Source organism: Stenella coeruleoalba, assembly GCF_951394435.1.
Source record: "Stenella coeruleoalba genome assembly, chromosome: 7".
Classification (NCBI taxonomy): domain Eukaryota; kingdom Metazoa; phylum Chordata; class Mammalia; order Artiodactyla; family Delphinidae; genus Stenella; species Stenella coeruleoalba.
In genome coordinates this window covers 103,315,198-103,334,023 of record NC_137153.1, presented here as the reverse complement: position 1 = coordinate 103,334,023, position 18,826 = coordinate 103,315,198, and the positions used below count along the sequence as shown (strand labels likewise).

Below are 18,826 nucleotides of genomic sequence, written 5' to 3'. Positions count from 1 at the left end.
GCTCTATGGGGGCAGGGTGCAGAGGGCACTCCAGAGACTAGGTAGGTGCAGGGACTTGTCCAAGTCTATAGCCACATCACCCAGGGTGGTGACAGGGGGAGGGGGGAGTCCTGAGATTTCAGTCAGCGGAAGCCAAGAACCCCAGCAAGTCCTAGGAGGCCTCAGCACCCACTGTGGTGTGCCACACACACGGTGGGCCTCCCCTGGGCAGGGCTGGTCCAGATCAAGGATGTGCTGAACACGTCATCCCCTTTGATCCTGGCCCACGTTCTGTGGTCCTCATTAGGCCTGGCATCCCCTGGGCTGGGCTTGCTAAGGCAGGGATGGCAATATAGGGCATTTCTTTTATTCTCCCCACCCCCTGCTCCAACCCAGATGAGATGCTGGAGCATCAGAGAGGCAACTTAGTCTCTCTTGACCAATCCAGACAGATCGGGCAGGGATGGCAGGTGTAGCAGACGGAGCTATGGCCGGAAGGCAGCGGCTCTGGGTTTGGATCCTGCCTCTATTTGTGTGAAGCCCTCTTTCTTGTATCCGCACAGCCAGCAAACATTTCTTGAGCATCTACTATGTGCCTGGCATGATATGCTAGACCCTGAAGACACGATGGTGGGTAGAAACAGACAGACCTTGCTCACACGGAGTGAGACAGAGTGTTACGAGGAGACTGACACAAATCACCAAAACAGATGCAAACTGGGGTGAGTGAAGGGAGGGAGGGGGTCTTGGTGCTCAGGTGTTTCACTAGGGGATTTGACCCCCCGAGTGCAGGGGTGTGGTGGGGAAGGCTTCCCTCAGAATGCTGAAGGATAACCGAGAGTCATCTAGGCAAAGATAGGGGGATGGGAAGGGTGTACCTGGCCAGGGGAACGGCATGGGTAATGGTTTGCAGGTGAGGAGGGACATGGAACATTCGAGCAACAAAAGAAGGCCAGAGATGGCTTTGATACCGCACTGAAGTTATCAAAGATGTTACCATGGAGGCAACAGGGTGGAGGTTACACAGGGCCTTTCTGTGCTATTTTTTGCAACTTCCTGTGAATATAATTACTTCAGAAAGATGTTAAATTTAAAAAAATAAGAGGAAGAAGAGGAGAAAGAGAAGGAGGAGGAGAAGGTGACCAGAAGGTCTGGGACACAGGGAATGGTAAGAGGGAGGCACGGGATGAGCCTGGGAAGCTAGGTGAGGCCAGATTAGGACCTCAGTCTTTCCATCTATCCAATGGGAATAATATCAACTCCCGTAGGTCGCCTTCCTGGGGAATCAGATAAACCTTCCCCTCAAGGGCCCATGGGAAATGGGAAGCCACAAGCTATGGGCTGGGAGCCAACGTGGGGCAAAGTGTGGCCATGGAAACTGAATGTGGTTCAAATCCCAGCTCTGCCACTTCCTATCTGGGTCACCTTGAGCAAGTCACCTCCCCTATTGGAGCCTTGGTTATCTGGTCTGTAAAACAAAGCTGCTGGCATTAACAAGGCCAACTAAAGAACTGGGCTCCTTTTTTGAAAGATGACTCTGCCTCCTTCTGTTGCCAGCCCCACGCAGTGCCAGCGCGCAGCTGTGAGCGGCCCAGACCACGTAGATGGCTGTCACACAGACATCTAACTGTGTTTGAGGATGCTGGCAGGAGGACATGGCGGAAGCCCCAGGGGATGCTGGGACACGGAACAATGGCTCTTTGAGGGTCTGGAAGGCCAGGGAAGCGAGGAGAGGCCAGGGAGGGAGGTCTGACACCCCCAGGGCAACCGGCCCCTTCACCTTTTAAAAATTTCAAAACACAAGCTCTATTTGCTTAGATATGCCCACCAACACGACTTACCTTTTCTCCCATGATTCCTGGCTCCCCGACCAGACCAATGAATCCCAGAAGTCCCTATAAGAAATGTGTATAAAAGCAAGAGAAAGAAGGAAGCAACGTGAATTCAGAGATGTGCTGAGTTTCAAAGGCCACTCGCCCACATCTCTCTTCCACCGGAGCTGTCTCCCCGTGTCTCCTGCCCCGTGCCGGGTAACCCAGCCGGCGTGGGGCTGCCACCGAGGAGAGAGTTGCCTCTCTCTGGGCACTGTCCTGACTTCCTCCGCTCCACCAGATGGTTCTGATTTTGGAGCCAAGCGGTGGGGCTGCTGCCAGCATCCCTGGGAGAGCCACACATTCTTCCCGCGCCAGAAGCTGGGAGGCAGCCACCTTTGGGGAGGGGGTGGGATAGGGGAGTAGCGGGGCGGGGCAGGGGAAGGTCCTTCAGCGGTGCTGGGAAGAGGCCTGCCTATGAGAAATCTGTCCCCATCTTTCGGGGCTCTGGGGCTGTTTCAAAGAGAGAAACAAACCTGTTGGCGGGGATAGAAGAAACACCCTAACAGCCCTTGCCAAAAAGACTTGATTGAAATCTGGGAAGTGAAGGCCTTTTTACTGTCTTGTGAAAGGCTTCCTCTCCTTTCTGAAAGAGCGCACACACACACACACACACACACACACACACGCACACACACTGTGGTTCCTGTTTAACTCCACTGGGTGATAACTGGCCTCTGTGTTCCAGGATTCTCCTAGGTGGCTGCAGGCCTCGCTGCGCCAGGAGCAGGTGACTGGCTCATCCTCAGTGAGGGTGAAGGGCTTAGTTAGAGGAGTAACCCCGGAAGGCAGGCGATTCCCAGCCCAGACCCCACTCTCTTCTCTGCTAAGGAGAATTCCAGCAGATGGGGGTCTAGTGTGGTTCAGGGCTGCAAAAGTGGCTTTGGAAGAGCCCAGGTTTGTAGCCAAGGGTTTCTGGGAGAATTCGGGAAGACTGAGGGACGAGTGGCTTTGCCCCATAAAACGTGCTCCCTGTCCCCAAACTGTATCCAGAAAGAAATGAGACCTTGAACCTGATCAGAAACAAGCCCGAAGTTGTACACTCAGGCAGTGAAGCTGGCCCACCCAGGCAACCAGAGTGAGGAAAAAGCATCCGGTTCCAAAGGGTCGGCTCTGCGGGGCTCAGAGACAGTTTTAAAGTGGCAGCTCAGACCGGGACTGTGTGTGTCTCGTAGCTGCAGCCTAGGATTCAACTCTGGTCTGTGTGGCTCCAAAGCCCATGCACCTGTCAGTCACTCCAACACGTGTGGCCATGAGCAGGGCACAGATCTGCCTGGCACTCCGACACTATCACCATACACGGGGGCCTAGTTCCCTGAGTTCACAGACCCTTCGGGGTTGAAGTATGAGGTGAGAGGGGTGAGGTTCAAGGTATGAGATCATGGCTAATAGGTCACAGAAAATAACCGAGTATCCCTCCCATCCTATTCTAATTTATTTTAAAAGGGCACGGGGTTAAGACAGAGGCCTGCGCTCCCAACAAGGGAGCAGTCAGACATTTAGAGGATGCCGAGTAAAGGGAATAAAAGCTGCTCTGTTAAGAGGCCCCTGCCCAGCTGGCCCAGAGAAACAGAAATTTCATAGCTACTTTAAATTTATGAGTTGTTGGGTCCTGGAAGGCAGGCAGGTCATAAACTTCAATGAAGAAACCAAATGGGATCCTCATGAATAAGGGCCATACAGCCCATTCCCCGCCCCCATCCCAGGACACCCTGTCCCCACTGGGGCACTGTCCCGGAACATCCTGGCACCCTGTCCCGCGGGTGGAGCTGAGGCTGGTCCAGGGAAGCTCGCCCCCAAGGCCCAGGGCTTCCACCTGGCAGGGCTGGTGCAGAACCAGCTCTGACAGCTGTGGGCACAGTTGGCTCCTCTCAGCTGGCAAGAGGGCATGCGGAGGGGGAGGCAACATCGTCACCTACAGTGGGCATGGCACAGACAGGATCTGAGTCCCCGGTGTGTGGGGGGGAGGCTGGCCCGGTCCTTATGCAGTCTACAGATAAAGGCCTGTTGTCGACTATGGGGGTTTTCTCCCTCCCTCCCTGCTCTCATATGACTCTCTGCTGGGTGCCGGGGATGCAATTGGGAACAAGACAGTCGTGGGTCCTCTGCTGGACTAGACATCTCAGGGTTAGGTGTTGAGAGGGCTGGTTTCCCCCTGGACAGAGCTTCTTAAAGGCAACGCTCATGCCTTGTAATTATCTTTGTGCACCCAGCACCTGGGACAGGGCCCAGCAGGCTGGCTGTACTCTAACTAGCTGTTGGAAAACCGCAAGAGCTCAGGTCAAGGGTTTTCTAGACTCTTCGGGGCAGGTCATGGGAATCCAGCAGGCCTGAGTGTCAACTTGGGCTCTGACGGTTATGTTACCGCCTGGGAGATCTCGGGCAAGTTATTTAACTTCTCAGGGCCTTGGTTTCCTCATCTGCAAAACGGGGCCAATACTACCGACTGTCATAGGGTTGCTGGAGGAACTGCTGGGGATGGTAAGGAAAGTGTTTGGCACAGAGCCTGGCACCTAACAGGTACCTGATAAATGCAGCAGACACTGTGGTTATAAGGAGGTCCTTATACTCTTTCCTGGGGATCCTCTGATTCTGCCATGAACAGGAAATGCCTGCTCCTTCCCACCTCGGGAGGGGCCGAGGGAACAGCAGGCATGGTACCCCGCGTGCCTAATGGCAGCCACTGGGCTCCTGCCTCATGGCTCAGACAGGTCTCTCTTTCCTGCTCAGCCAGCCGGGCAGCTAGCTGAGGGCTCTACTGAACGAGTGAGCCCGGGGCTGCCCGGGCCAGGTTGCCACTCCTCCTGCCCCAGCTTTGCCACCACCTTACTTGGTCATCTAAGTCAAGCCCATTCTCCTCCATGAATCCCAGCCTGCCAACGTGGACCAGGATCCAGGGGTTCTTCACCTAGGGTCCCCGTAAGGCTCCACGGATGGATTTCAGGAGGTGGGGGGCGGAGGTGGTCCATAAACTTGAATGGGAAAAACTACAACTTTTATTTTCACTAACCTAGTTGAAATTTAGCAAATATGAGTGTAGGCAACACACCCACAGCACCTGTAATGGTCACAGATATTTACGTGTCACGTTACCGTCACTGCTGCAGGGAGTTCAAAATGTATCGGCAAGGCTTGTCACCACTTCAAAATTGAGGTCATGACTGGACCCCGCCGTTAGATCTCGTTATTTAATGCAAGAACAAAGAAACAGATCTTTGCGGAGATCACATTTTAACGTACTGTCACATTTGTATTTCAATATAATTGATTTCCTTTGTAGTCCTTTGTTTTGCATTTTATGCATTTAAAAGTTCTCTATTCTGAGAAGGAGTCCATGGCCTTCACCAGCCTGCCAAAGGGGTCCAAGGCACAAAAAAGGATAGAGTGATTTCTAAGGACTCTTCGTGTCCTGCCATCTTAGGATTCCGAGTATCTATTTCCCGAGGGCCCTACCATGAGCATAACTATGAAATTAAATTTGCTGAACGTATTGCCTGTTTTTTTCCAATGAGGAAATACATCCAGGCCACGGCCGCCCTTCCAATCTCCCAGGCTTCCCACAGAATACACTCGAATAACACTGGAAAGGTTTCAAAAATCCAGTCCTCCCCCTGCTTTAGTTCCTTTCTTCCCCCCAACAGATGTTGCAGGCCTGGTGAGGAAGCTCATCGTGCGTGTGACTCTCACGCCATTGATGGTGTTTCTCGGTGGAGACAAATTCTTCTGGGTCCCCAGCCTCATTGCTCCTTCCAGCCTGAGGCAGCTCCTCACAGGGTTCAGAAGGTGGGGTCCTCCTTTAAAGGAGTGGAGGAGACTGCTACCTTCCAATCCGGCCTACAAGCCCAGAGGTGATGCTTTCAGGAGGCACGGGGCTGCAGAGGGGGGACGGAGGCCGGCCATCCACCCAGCAGCCTCCAGCACCGAGGGCCCTGGACCTCCTTCTCAATGACCACTTGTCACCTCCTCTGCTCTTCAGACCCTGACCCGACTTCCCAACTATCCAGACCCACTGGTTTGAATTTCATCTTCTTTATAATTTAGGGATGCCTGGACCAAGAGTCCCTGGCAAGTGGCTCTGCTTCTCTGGTCTTCAAGCTTCCCCGTTAAATTGAGCACGAACAGCGACCGTGGAGGGCTTTTCCACTTTTCACGTTCCGGGAGCAAAGTCACGTAATGTCTTTGGGCGAATGCCCCCAGAGCATCTGCAGAATCAGGGCGTGGGGCGTGACCGCTGTGACTGAGATTCATGGCTTTCTCATTCAGTGACCTCACCTCCCTCAGAGCCAGAGTCTGTCCGTGTCAATGAAAGGGGAAGATGAGCGAACCTACCTCTCCAGCTGGGATGGGGAATGAATGAGGTGCGTGTGTGTGCTTCCCACAGTGTAAGCGCTCAGTAAAGGGAGCCGATATGCTCCAAGACAGTGGCGACTCACCTGCTCACCCACGGGCCCCGGCCGTCCAGGATTGCCTGGTTCTCCCTGCAGAGACACAGAGGAGGGTCACTTGGCATGGGTGACAGGAGTCTAGGCCTCCTGGGGGACACCCCAGTTGAGTGGCCTTAGTCCCCACCGGTGGGGATGGACCAGGAAACTCAACTCCAGAGTCCGGCCTTGGAGACTCCAAACAAGTGGCAGGGTCAAGGGATACTGGGACAGAACCTCTGGCCCCAGGGATGACCCCAGTCACCATTCCCTCAGAGTGGCCCTGGGCAGATTACTTGGCACGAGATCTGTATCTCATTTGGGCCCTTCATCAACCCATTTTGTGGAGATAGAAACTGAAGCTCAGAGAGGTGAAGTGACCTTCTGGAGGTCACACAGTGAGCTGGAAGCAGGGCTAGAATTGGAACTTTGGTCTGACTGATGGAAATCCCCATTCCTACTGCACCAGGCTGCCCCACCGCAGGACGCGCAGGGAACTGGGGAGTCAGGGCGCCTGAGTACTGGACCTAACCCACCAGAGCTCTGCCACCAGCTCACAAGTGACTCTGGTGGGTCTCGTCTCTGCTCTGGGCTCGGCGTCCCCAGCTACAAATAAGGAAAATCAGACTCTTGTCTCCGAGGCTATTTCCAGCTCTCATACCAGGTGGCCATTCGCAGCCTCGTCCGTCTGCTGGGACGGCTCCTGCTTCTTCTGCAGCCGTAGCCACACTGGTGAGCAGACCCACGGGATAAATCCACCCAGGCTATGTCACTGCTCCCACTACAGAAAGACAGCGGGTGTCTGAGGGAGAAAGGCCGAGACCTCAGAGGGCAGGACGTGAGCTTGGACCAGCCAGGAGTTTGGTTTACAAATGCATGTGGTACATTGTGATCCCGGCTCGAGCCTCAGCCTCCACCCCAACTCCTCCCCGAGACCTCACACTTGGGACCCGCAGAGGGGCCAGACAGACACAGACACGGGAGCCATTTCCCCTGAGGGGAGGGGACATGGACAGCCTGGGTCCCCCAGCTCTGCCCTCACCCTCTGTGCGCTTGGCCCAGCTGTAAACTTGGCCCAGTGATCCCTGCCCAGGACGGCTGGGGAAATCCAGCCTCTTCAGAGGGAGTGCCTGGAAGGGCATTAAGCTGCCCCTGTGTTGAGGGTCACACTCTCCTACTGGGGCCAGTTCTTTTTTGATAACTTTAAAAGAACTGTTAATAAATGAAATGCATGCTTATGGTACGTGATGGGGAAAATACAGAAGCCCAGAGAAGAAAATGGAGATCTCCTGTAATCCCGCCACCCAGAGATAACCCCCGTCCACATTCCAGCCTTTGCTCTGAGCCTTCGGGAACAAGTGTAACCAGCCCCCGCCACAGGCTCATAATGCACTCTTCCGCTATGTGACCTGCTTCCTACACCCCCGCCGTCGCCCCCCGCAATGCACAGGCATTTTCCCGTCTTGTAAAATCTTCCAGCGCGCCATCTTTGGTGGCTACCTTGTACCCCATTGCTTGAACGCTGCCCCACTGGGAGACACTGAGGTTGTGTCCATTGTTTCCTCTCCGTTAGCCATACATACTTTGTGATAAACGGGGACCATTTCCTCCCTTTTTCACAACAGGCCAGGCATTCAGGGGTCATCCTGGGGCCTCACAGGTTGGCTCCCCCTCTCTCCTCTCTTCCCCAGGCGTTCTCTCCTCCCTGCCCAGTCACTTCTAGGTCCCCTCACCTTCAAGCCATCCGGGCCAGGTCTTCCAGGAAACCCCTTTCTGCCGGGTTGACCCTGCAACAGGGAGAGGTGAGTGAGAGAAGCCAGGAGGAGGCAGGGATGCAGAGCCCCTATGTCTCTAGGCTGCCAACTGTCCTTGGGGAGGCAGGGAGGGTCTACAGCTGTGTGACCTTGGGAAGTCCCCCTTCCCCCGCTGGTCCTGTTTGCTAATGGGGATGATGAAACCTGATTTCAAGGAGTGAGGAAAAGGAAGGGACTGGAACAGAAGATAAAGGACACAGGGGGAATGGAAAGTTCACACCAGTGGTCCTCAAGGTGCGGTCCGGGGCCTCTGGGGGTCCCTGAGACCCTTTCCCTGGAGATTTCACTGGAGGTCAAAACTATTTTCATAAGAATATTAAGCTGTCATTTGCCCGTGTCACTCATTTTCATGAATGTAAGTGGAGTTTTCCAGAGGCTACACGACACGTGGTATCAACCACAGATGGAACGCAGAGGCAGACTGGAGAATCCAGCTGACTCCTATTAAGCCAGACGTGAAAGAGATTTGCAAAATATGTAAAACAATGCCACTCTTTTCATTAGATGATTTTGCTTTGGAAAATACAGCTATTTTTTTAAAAAAACGATGATTTTTGTTAACATGAAACGGGTTTGTTATTAGTTTTGAATGAATTGATCCAAAGTTTCTCAGTTTTAAGTACTCATATCGATGTAACCTACACAAAGAAAAGCATTTTGGGTCCTCAATCATTTTTAAGAATGTAAAGAGGTCCTGAGACCAAAAAAATCCACAACCTGCCAATTCATGCAATCGCGACTGAAGGTGCGGCAGGACATACACCTTCTTTCTGGAAGCCCACTTGGAGCAGAGGATAGAATGCAGAGTCAGTTTCCAGGCAGGGCTTCCTCGCTTCCTGGCTATGAGATACTGGGCTAGGCCCTTCGCTCTTTGAGCCTTGAGGGCCTTGAATGAAACTAAGAAAGGCACTGTCTCTCTCACAGGAGAATCAAATGAACGGAAATGGATGCGCAAAGCACCAGCACACAGTAGGTGCGCAAGAACAGTTTCCTGCCCCTTGTCTCTCTCCTCTGGGGTCTGTCCTAGCTCCATCCCTGGGGGGGGCCAAGGCCCTCACTGACAACTTCTCTCCAGTGCACCACCCAGATGTTGCCCACCTGCACACAGCTGGCTCAGCACTGACAAATCCCACCTCCCCCGAGCCAGCAACACTCACCTCCAAGCCAGGGGCCCCCGGTGGCCCCATGGGTCCCTCATCTCCCTAGAGTCGGGAGACACGAGAGAGGAACAAAAAGGAGAAAGTTAACCCAGCGGTTGCCTTGGAGAACTTGACCTGTTAGGAGGGGAAGGGGTGGGCACAGGAGAGCTCTCCTGGACCTAGAAATGGTGCACCTGGGCCCCTGCCTAGCCCCACCCAGGGCAGAGGCCTAGAGGCCAGGCCACATGGGGGCTTCTGTGTGAATGGGGCTCCAGCTGCCCCGTGAATGTGGTTCGCTCGGGCTGGTGGTCGTGCTGGGCAGGAGAGCCAAACCCTACCATATGCCGTGGGAGTAGAGCCCAGACGGCAGCTCAAAGATACGGGCTCTATTCTGAGCTCTGCCATTTACTCGGTGAAAGAACTTACCCTCACTGTGCCTCAGTTTCCCCACCTGTAAAAGGGTGCAGGGCAGAGAGGATCATACTAAACTCTGATGAGTAGCCTAAGTTGAGTTCCTGGAGGAGAGCCACGATGTCTCATTCTTTTTTGAAGCCATGCCCCCGACATCACTCAGGATGAGTGTGCCCAGGGTCTAGTGGGTGTATGGTGCATGAAGGCTGGGAGGCGGGCACAAGAGAGGGAAGAGATGGAGGACCGAATGAATGTATGAGTGGACAGGTGAATCAATGAAGACATGAGCAAGTGGCAGGCATATGAGTGGTAACGTGGTAACGTGAGTGTAGACAGAAGCACGGGGCTGGTGCCGTCTTCCCCTCCTACCCTCCTTCCAGCTTCCCGCCTGTGGAGATGCCTCAGGCCTTCCCACAGGCTCAGGCAGCCTCCAGACTGGCCCGTATGGCATGCCAGACCCAGAACCAGCCTGAGAAGGCACCCATGTCAGCCAGATGCCTGCCTGTGGTCGTGGTGAGTCTGGGCCTCCTGCACCCTCACCCAGGGCTGTGTGTCATGGGGGACCTGAGGCCTGAGGCCTGAGGCCAAGGTGTGCAGTGGAGGGCCTCGTGCACGGGAAAAACCTGGGACCAGCCCCTGAGGCATCCAACAGCCCTTCACCTGATGCTGTAACAGGCCCAGAGAACTTGTCAATCCCCTTCATCATGAATGAGTCAATCAGCACATCTTCACTCTGCCACTTACTAGCTGCACGAGTCTTGTCATTCTCTGGGGAGGCCGGAGGCGGCCCCCAGGAGCCCAGAAGTTACAGGGTCTATGCCATGGGCTTTGGGTCCAGCAGACCCGGGTTGGAATCCTAATGCTGTCTGCCACTAACCATGGAACCCGATGTAGTGTCTTTATTCCCCTGAGATTCAGGACCTCACGTGAGCTGACGATTCCTTCCCTCCCATATCAATACCCCAATAAACTGTGCTGCTGTGAGCAGAAGCAGTGGCGGTGGCTCCCAGAGAGAAAACCCCAGGGCAATGGGGTTGCCGTGGTGGGAGTGACCCGCCAGTCAGGCCGGGGCAGAGAAGGACCCTGGAAAGGTCACGGGGCAGGGCTGTAAAGGGTGAGCTGGAGGGCAAGCCTGAGGCGGCCCTGGGCCCTGTGTCTCCTGACTGAGGGGCCCTGGCCCTCATCTAAGGCCTCCAGGACCCAGGAGAGAGCAGGCTGGGAGCTGGGAGGGATGGGCAGGGGGCAGGGCCAGACGGTCTCACCTCTGGCCCCAGCTGCCCACGGGGTCCCGGCAGGCCTCGAGCTCCAGGCTTACCCTGGTGAGAAGGGAACAAAAAGGGGTCTCAGAGGCAGCACCTCCATCTCCATCACAGGCTGGCAAGACTCCTGCTGGCTTGCAAGCAGGCCCACGGTTTCCAAAGAGCTGTCATCCTCGTCAGCCGGAGCTCCCCGGGGCAGGGACTCACCTTCATGCCTTCCTGGCCGTTGTCCCCAGGGGGGCCAATGTCTCCGGGAAATCCCTGAACGGAAGCAGAGGGTAGAAGTCACCCAGGGGGACTATGAAGGGAAATGCCAAGGCCACAGGTCTTACAGGGGGACCGACCTGGATTTCCATCTCATCCTGCAGGGGATGTGACGCTGGGCCGTCAGTTATCACAGTTCTAAAACAAAGAATCAGTCCCTACACTTCAGAGAGGTGCTGAGAAAATTAAGGAAGACAAGGCAGGAAGGTCTCAGCACGGGAACAAGCACATACACGTTCGTCCAATCCAGACTTTCCCAAGTCCTAAGCCCGGGGCAGCCAGGGCCCCAGAGCCAGCCGTCCTCTGCTCTGAGAAATGCCATCCTTTACTGCAGAGATCCTCTGTGTTCTGGGTTTGTTGTGACTTTGAAAGGCTCGAAAAGGACGGATCTAGTAAACCTCAGCTCATGTCGGAAGCTGAAATTCCCACTGAGATTTACTAGGTGGATGACTAGTACATCCATTTACAATGGAAGCTTCTTCCTGACACGGAGCAGAATCTCCTCCCTTCCCCAACAGAAAAGGCCTGCCCTTCTCTGTCCCTTCTAGTCAGGGGCCCAGGGCCCCTCAGTCTGGCTTCCTCCAACTGCCCAGCTTCCAATGTTGCTGATCCCTAGGACACCCATGCTTCTCTGGGTGTGAACTGACCAGCACAGGCCAGTATAAGAACATCCCCTTCCTTGTTCTGGTTGTAATACCTCTGTTAATTCAGCCTAGAACCCCATTTGCTTTCAGGGCAGACCCACTACTCCCTTTGGTTTCTGCCAGCCAGAAACCAAGCCTTCTTATATGAATCCCTGAGATCAGAACGCTCCCCCACTCCGCCTTTGTAAGTGGCTTTTTCCCCTTCCTCTTTTGAGCTTTTGGTAACTCCCATTAAGTTCCAGCTCAAGCCTTCTCTCACGCTTCTCATTAGCAAAGGCAAGAACGGTCCTGAATTTGGAGCGAACACACATGGAGCTAAAGCCCCATGTCTTTTTCTTCAAATTGAAAGACTCTAAGTCCCATTCTGCCCCGACTCACTGTGTGACCCCGGACAGGTTTCTAAGCCTCTCTGGGCCTCGGCTTCCTCACCTCTAAAATGGCGACCATAAAATCATCTAACAGGGCTGTTCCGAGGCTTAAAGAGAATAAGGTGAGTGCAGCGCTTAGTTCAGTATTTGGCACCTGGTATGCACTCAATAAAAATCTGCATTCCAAAGGGTTTTGGGTCCTGTGTCCTGGGAAAACAAAACAAGTCTGCCTGGGGTGGGCCTGTCTCCAGGGAGAACTTGAAGGTCAGGATCCCGATCAAATCCTAGCACTCACACAGCTCGGACCGACTGATGAGTGCAAGAGCTAATTCACACGGGGGCTAGGGAGCTGGAGCTGCACCCACGGTCGGTGGCTGAAAAGAGGCAAAGTCCCGGGAAGGCGCTGACATGCTCGTCAGCTTCTGTGTCTTCAGCTGCGCCGAGCCATCTTCTGGATACTGAGTCCGCCAATCCAAACAGAACGCAAAGATGGGGGAGGAAGACCCCACCCCCGTCTGTCCAGGGCCCCAGGAGGGAGCCAAAGAGCAAATAAAGACCTTCTTTGCTACAAGTAGCAGAGTGACCCTGAGGAGGTCACTCCGCTGCTCTGTGACTCAGTTCCCTCATCTGTAAACGGTGGTAGCAATATCTCCCTCCCTGGTTGTGGTGACCATTCGATCAGTTCTCATCCGGAAGATACTACGCGGCCTCCTGGCATGAGGAGGTGCCTGATGTGAGGCAGCAGGCTTTCCACCCGCCCTGGCCAGACTGCTGGGAAACGCGGACTCTCAGAGAAGTCTTTTTCCAGTGACCAGGGGAAGGAAGCAGGTCCATGGAAGAGAGGCCAAGTCCACTCGTCTAAAGATAGGACTGTGTCATGGCCAAAGTCAACAGAGAAAGTAGAACTTGTAGCTTTCAGGAAACACTCTCTCTTCCATCCGGGGGATACCAGGAGTGATCTTTGGAAGGATCTGGAGAACCCGGCAGAACTAGACTTCTGTCTCTGAGACCTTACGAATGTGCAAGGCCCCAGGCCAGGGAGGTGTGTAGAGGTGGGGTGGCGGCTAGGGCTGAGCTAGACCCCCTGAGACAGACAGTAGCCCTAGCACTGTCCACCCTGTTCTCCAGAGCTGGTCCCTGTACTGGGGTTTGGGGTGGGGTGGGGGGAGAGCAAAAGGGGCTCGACTAGCTGCCTCGCTCCTTTGTACATAAATGCCAGGGGATGAACGTTTAACGTACCTGTGCTGGTTATCACATGTATCAGAAACTCTCAGGTTCTACTGACTCAACTAGAGTTGTTATGTTAATTGCTTTATCCATCCTTCACTATTTCTCCTTCTCCATTGAACACCAGAGTTTTACACTTGTCCCCTGCTCCCCCGTGTGAGCCGTGAGCCCTGCACTTCTCCAGGGTGGCTGCTGGCAGTTAGAAAAGTTCCAGGGCTCAGAAGGGTTGGATGCCTCAAACCTCAGTGTAGAGAATGTGGGGAGCTCCCGTGAAGGGTCGAGGCAGTAGAGCTCAGAGGGTTTTCCTGACGTTTGTTCTGGAAACTGTAAAGGTGGCTACGAAGCCGGGGAGGCTGTCTGAGGCCAGCTTCTGTGCCACTGCCTTTGAGAGCCTCTACGGAAGCCGGGAGGCACAGAGGCAGAAAAGGAATTTCTATTCTCAGCCCCATCTCTCATCTGCTGTGTGACCCCAGGCAAGTCTCTCCCTGTCTCTGAGCCTTGGTTTCCCAAGCACAACACCCAGTCCCAGTAGCAGCCAGACACAGAGAAATAGGGTATTGCATACCTCGGGTCCAGGGGGCCCAGGAAACCCAACGGATCCTTTGTCTCCAACTTTGCCCTATGGAAGAGAAGAGATTGTGGAGGAGGCAGGGCTAAGTGAGGGTCTACCTTCCCTGGATCTCCTGTATTAGCCCGCTGGCTGGGGGTGGTTGGAAAACTCAGGAGAATAGGAGTGAAATCTGCCTAGGTACCTGCAAGGAGCTACGGTTCAAACCCCATCTCCTACACTTGCTAGCCACAGGATCCAGGGCAAGTCACTTCACCTTGGAACCTCACTTTCCCCATCTGCAAAATGGGAGCAATAATAAGTCTCTAACTCCTGGGGTTGTTGGCAGACTTCAGAGAGGTATAGCACAGGAAGGATCTGATGCACAGTAACATTCAATAAATCAACGACACCCACTGCTATTATTAATAATGTTACTATTAGTTATGAGACATTGGGAGCCCTGATTCTCACCAGAGGTCTGCCAGTGACTGATGCCTATCTATGGTGCTGGGTGTACTCCTGCCCCTCTGGGCCTCAGTGTCCTCATCTGTAAAATGGGTGAATCTCCATTTCTGCTCTGCTCTATTCGCCTCCCAGAGCTGCTGCGAGAGGAAAGGAGATCCTGGATGTGAAAGCATCTCTGGACATATTCCATGACCATTTGGAGAGTGTGAGGTTGGAGATCTCAGAGCAGAAGGTACTTACCACAGGCCCTGGCTTCCCCCGTGCGCCTGGGAACCCTGGTAATCCCTGGCTCCCCTGAAAGAGATGCAGAGCAAACTGTGGTTAGTTAGGACCGGAAATGGCCAGATGAACGGCTGCTTGGTCATCCTTGCCGGCCTGAGGCTTGGAGAACATCCACATTTAGGGGGAGGATGAGCTCCCTAGTCCTTTTCCCTGCTTGCAAGTTCCAGCTTGGCAGCCCTATAGGCTGGGACCTGGGGATGCAAAGGTGAAACAGCAGCTCCTGTCCTCACCAGGTCATCCTGGAACCCCGGACCCTGGGCCTCCAAGCAAGCACTGAAGAACCGTTGATGCCTGGGGCCCAGCTGGAGAGGCAGCCAGGCCTGCGTGCCTCGCAACCCGGAGACACTGAGGCTGGGTCAGGACAGGCCAGCCAGGAGGGAGGGGAGAGGAAGAGGCAGAGCTGGCCAACATCTGGGTCTCGTTGACTGGCTGGGTGAGGTCCAGATGTGGCCACATGGTGCCGGACACAGGCAAAGAGGAGCCGGCCTCGGCAGGCTGCCTGGGTTCCTCAGCCAGTCAGGCCAGCTACTCACTCAGACGTGTCTTAAGTGTTCACCAGTCTGTGCAGGACCCTCAGCTGAGCTCCTCCAGGCCAGCCGGGGGCCCTATCCTTGGGAACCTGCTGTCTGGCAGGGGGCTGAGCACAAATCCCCATCAGCCAGGGGAGAAATGTGCTACCGCAGGTGATGGGCAGGGAATGAGAATGGCAGAGAAGGGAACGGTCACTTCCCGAGCAGGTAGAGAAGACGGCACCCACGCGGGGTTCTGCGGCGGGGCTGGGCCGTGCACAGGCGGGACGGAGGGTGTGCCCGGCTAGGCAGCAGTGTGTGCAAACTTGAGGTGCAGCGGGCAGGTCAGTGGGGCTGGAGCACAGGGCTAGAAGGGCGAGGGGCAGGAAAGTGTCAGAGTGTCCTGTGCGCCGGGGGGCTGGGTGCCGGGGCGAGAAGCCGGGACACCACTCTGGGGGCAGTAGGGGGCCATGGATGGGCTGCGAGCACAGAGCAGAGCTGGGCCCTCAGGACAGTTTTGTGGTGGTGAGGAAGGCAGCCTGGGAGGGAAGAGGCTGGGGCCTGGGACTAAGTCAGGAGGCCATTGTGAAGTCCAGGGAAAAGACAGTGAGAGGGTAGACGGAGGATGGAGAAGACAGGATTGTGTGAAAGGAAGCCATCCTACAGGCGGGTCCTGGCCCTTGACGGGCCCTGGGAAGGAAGCCAGAGCAGAGAAGGGCAGGGCAGGGGGCAGGGGGCAAATCTGCTGCAATTACCTTGTCTCCTTGGAATCCGGTATCTCCTGACACACCCGGAACCCCTTGTTCACCCTAAATACACACCAGCAAAGAAGGTTACGATGGAGACCACGGTGGGTTCTGGAAGTCTCCCCGACGTCCAGACCCACTGGGAGGGTACAGCTCTGCTGAGGCTGTTCCCAAAGTCGATCTGCCCAGCAGCAGCCTTGTTAGAGCAAAGGGCAGCTCCCAGCCCTGCCCTGCCCCCGGTAGGGAAGCTAGGCCCTGCGGGGACAGAGCCAGCTTACGTGCAGGTCTGCCTGGGGTTGCTCAGGTGGCTGAACATTCCACTAACAGAAAACTAAACTGCCCAGTGTCAGCTGGCCTTGTCAGGAGAACAGACACTTGAGGGTCAAAGGGGCTGTCCCACGATCTTTCAACCTCCTCATCAGCTGGTGTCACACAGAGGAGCGCGCAGCCTGGACAGTGGCCCTGTGCCGCTGAAGGTTCTGAGCGCTTGCGGCCCTGCGCCGCTGAAGGTTCTGAGCGCTTGCATCTGTGGCTTGATATTTTTCACCACCAGGCTGTGAACTGTCATTTCGTCCTTCCGTGGGAGTTTCTATGCCAGCAATCTGCTTCGGTCTACTGCTAATTAGCTGCTTTTAATCAGCTATAGCATGAGAAACCGGAGCACCTGGCTAGTTAAGACTATGCGTAAACGACGAGTCAACTGGCCTCGAGTTAGGTCTGGGTGTTTCTTTGCTAAGATGACACACCGCGTGGGCTTGGTGACACTGATTCTGGCTGTCGGAGGCCTCTTCTAGTCCGTGCCTGTATTCAGCCACGTCCTGGTAAATGAGCTGTCGCAGAACCAGATTGGGAGATGTTTCTCCTTGGAGCTGGACGTGTCTCACACAGCCCTCATCATTTCCAGCTTCCCATGTTGGTACATTGGCCCCAGGACTCAGAAAACATTCACAGCCCCGGGAGCAGTTGGAGGAATGGGGAGAAAAACCCAGGAAGAATGGAGAATCTTAGAGAACTCATGTCGTGCCCTAAGGCCACGATCCAGCAGAACTCCCTTGGTAGAACAAAAGCCAGAATTTTTTTTTAAATAAAAAAAAAATGTTAACTTACTTTGGTTTTTCCAGTTTGGAAAATCTTGTACAATATCCCAGAATTTTAGGAACCAAGGAACGTTTTTTTTAAATGTCCAAAGGAGGAGTAAGATGGTTTTAAAAAAAAAGTTTCGAAGGCACCTAAGAAATCAACACAATGGATTTGGAGAAGGCTGGGCCTGGCGCAGAAGCCTGGGTTCCAGAATGTGCTGCTATGGGGGGAGACGGAGCCAGGTTGTTGTAAGTGGGACTGAGGCCAGGCTGGGTCACGGACAATCTGGGATTCTGGGCAGGATGACCATGGAACATGAAGGGGTGTCTCTATCACCCCAGGGGAGGGCCAGGGGGTAGGGTGGGAGTGAAGAGGGGATGATCCGAACCCTGCCCCCTGAAATATTAAGACCCTGCCCCAGCCACAGGGGCAGAAAAGAGATTTCGTTTGCTTTTCTTATTTTTCTTTTTGAGATCTACGAGCAGGAAAATAATTTTCTCCTCTTTTTTTTTTTTTTTTCCAGTGCTTTCACCTCTCTCGATGTCCCAGGCACCAGCGGTCAGCAAGCCAGCCGAGTTCTACGTAACACATTGATTGCCATGTTCCTGAAGAAACAGTGAGCTGGAGGCCAGCTCTGCAAAGGGCCTATAAAAAGCTCCCTGCCTACACTCCTATTTCCCCCACTTCCTTCCCCTCCTCCATGACTTCAACATTTCCAGAGTGCTGACGACTCACACCGCAGGGTAAACAGGTAGCTGTGGGGAAGCCCCACCTCCAGCAGAAAGACCCTGCACCTCCAGAGCGAGGGCCGTGGAAGAGGGGGCTTAGCAAAGGCAGCAGGGCACGGCCAGGGGGCAGAGCTGAGTCCGCGAGGCTGAGGGAGCTGCAGCTGGAGGCTTGGGCGTGACGGGAGGAGATGGGAAAGGGGGAAACAGATGAGAAGACTGAGCACCGCACGGCTAGGTACCTAGGGGTGGGAGTGGGTGAGACAATCTGGGGTGCCCATTTCTGCCCAGCAGCTCTAACTTTCTGAGTCCAGGGTCTGGGCTGGCTCCAACAGATCACTGAGTTTCCTTCGCTGCGTCTCTTCTCCTCTTTGGGTCTGCTTCCCTGGCTGTGAAATGTAGGCGCTGGAGGAGGTGACTTCTAAGGGCCTCACTGGCTCTGCCCTTCCGACCTGTCTTGCTTCGTGGTGGAGGTCTCTGTCGGCAGTGCCTGGGTTCAAATCCTGACACTACTTACCAGCTGTCTGTGCTCGGCAAGCTTCCTATCTCACAGAGGGGTGGAGGATGCCCGGGCTAAGCCCCACAGAGCACTCAGAGCGGGCCCAGCGCCGGTACCTGTTCCTGTTCCTCGGACTTAGGAGGAGCAGAGTCACCTGAAGACAGGTGCAGAGGCAGCCTGGCCCTGGGAGCAGCTGAGCAGCTCTTATTGGCTCAGGTTTCTGGAACCTGGGATATTGCCAGAAACTCTCCCACACTCCCTGAGGCAGAGGGGAGGGCAGGGAGATGGCCACAGGGCAGAGCACAGGGGCACCACTCCCTGCCCTCCATGTCTCTTGGCTCAGATGCTGCAGGACCCAGGCCAGGTGCTGCTCCATGCTGGGCCCCGGGGTCCCACCTACCCACCTCCAGCTTTGGTTTGGCCCGGGGTCAGTTCAGCAGCAGGGCTGCGGAGGGCACGTGGCAGCTGGCAGGAAGGCAGGTGGGAGCTCAGGGGCCCGTCCTGGTTTTTCCGTTGCATTTTCAGACTCTGGGATGGGGCTCCCTCTTCTCCTCTGGGGGGCTGATGCGTATC

The 18,826-nt window shown here is 54.9% G+C and overlaps 1 protein-coding gene across 3 annotated transcripts in view; it reads right to left on the bottom strand.

Annotated features, from left to right (window-relative positions):
* The window catches only part of COL27A1 (collagen type XXVII alpha 1 chain), a 143,756-nt gene that overhangs the window by 53,746 nt on the left and 71,184 nt on the right, over nucleotides 1-18,826 (bottom strand). For all 3 annotated transcript variants that reach the window (XM_079926902.1, XM_079926904.1, XM_079926903.1), the window contains 9 exons: nucleotides 15,959-16,012; nucleotides 14,653-14,706; nucleotides 13,963-14,016; nucleotides 11,102-11,155; nucleotides 10,898-10,951; nucleotides 9,243-9,287; nucleotides 8,005-8,058; nucleotides 6,284-6,328; nucleotides 1,821-1,874 (listed from right to left, as the gene is read on the bottom strand). In XM_079926902.1, coding sequence (XP_079783028.1) covers nucleotides 1,821-1,874; nucleotides 6,284-6,328; nucleotides 8,005-8,058; nucleotides 9,243-9,287; nucleotides 10,898-10,951; nucleotides 11,102-11,155; nucleotides 13,963-14,016; nucleotides 14,653-14,706; nucleotides 15,959-16,012 — 468 coding nt within the window. The remainder of the gene's footprint in view (nucleotides 1-1,820; nucleotides 1,875-6,283; nucleotides 6,329-8,004; nucleotides 8,059-9,242; nucleotides 9,288-10,897; nucleotides 10,952-11,101; nucleotides 11,156-13,962; nucleotides 14,017-14,652; nucleotides 14,707-15,958; nucleotides 16,013-18,826) is intronic.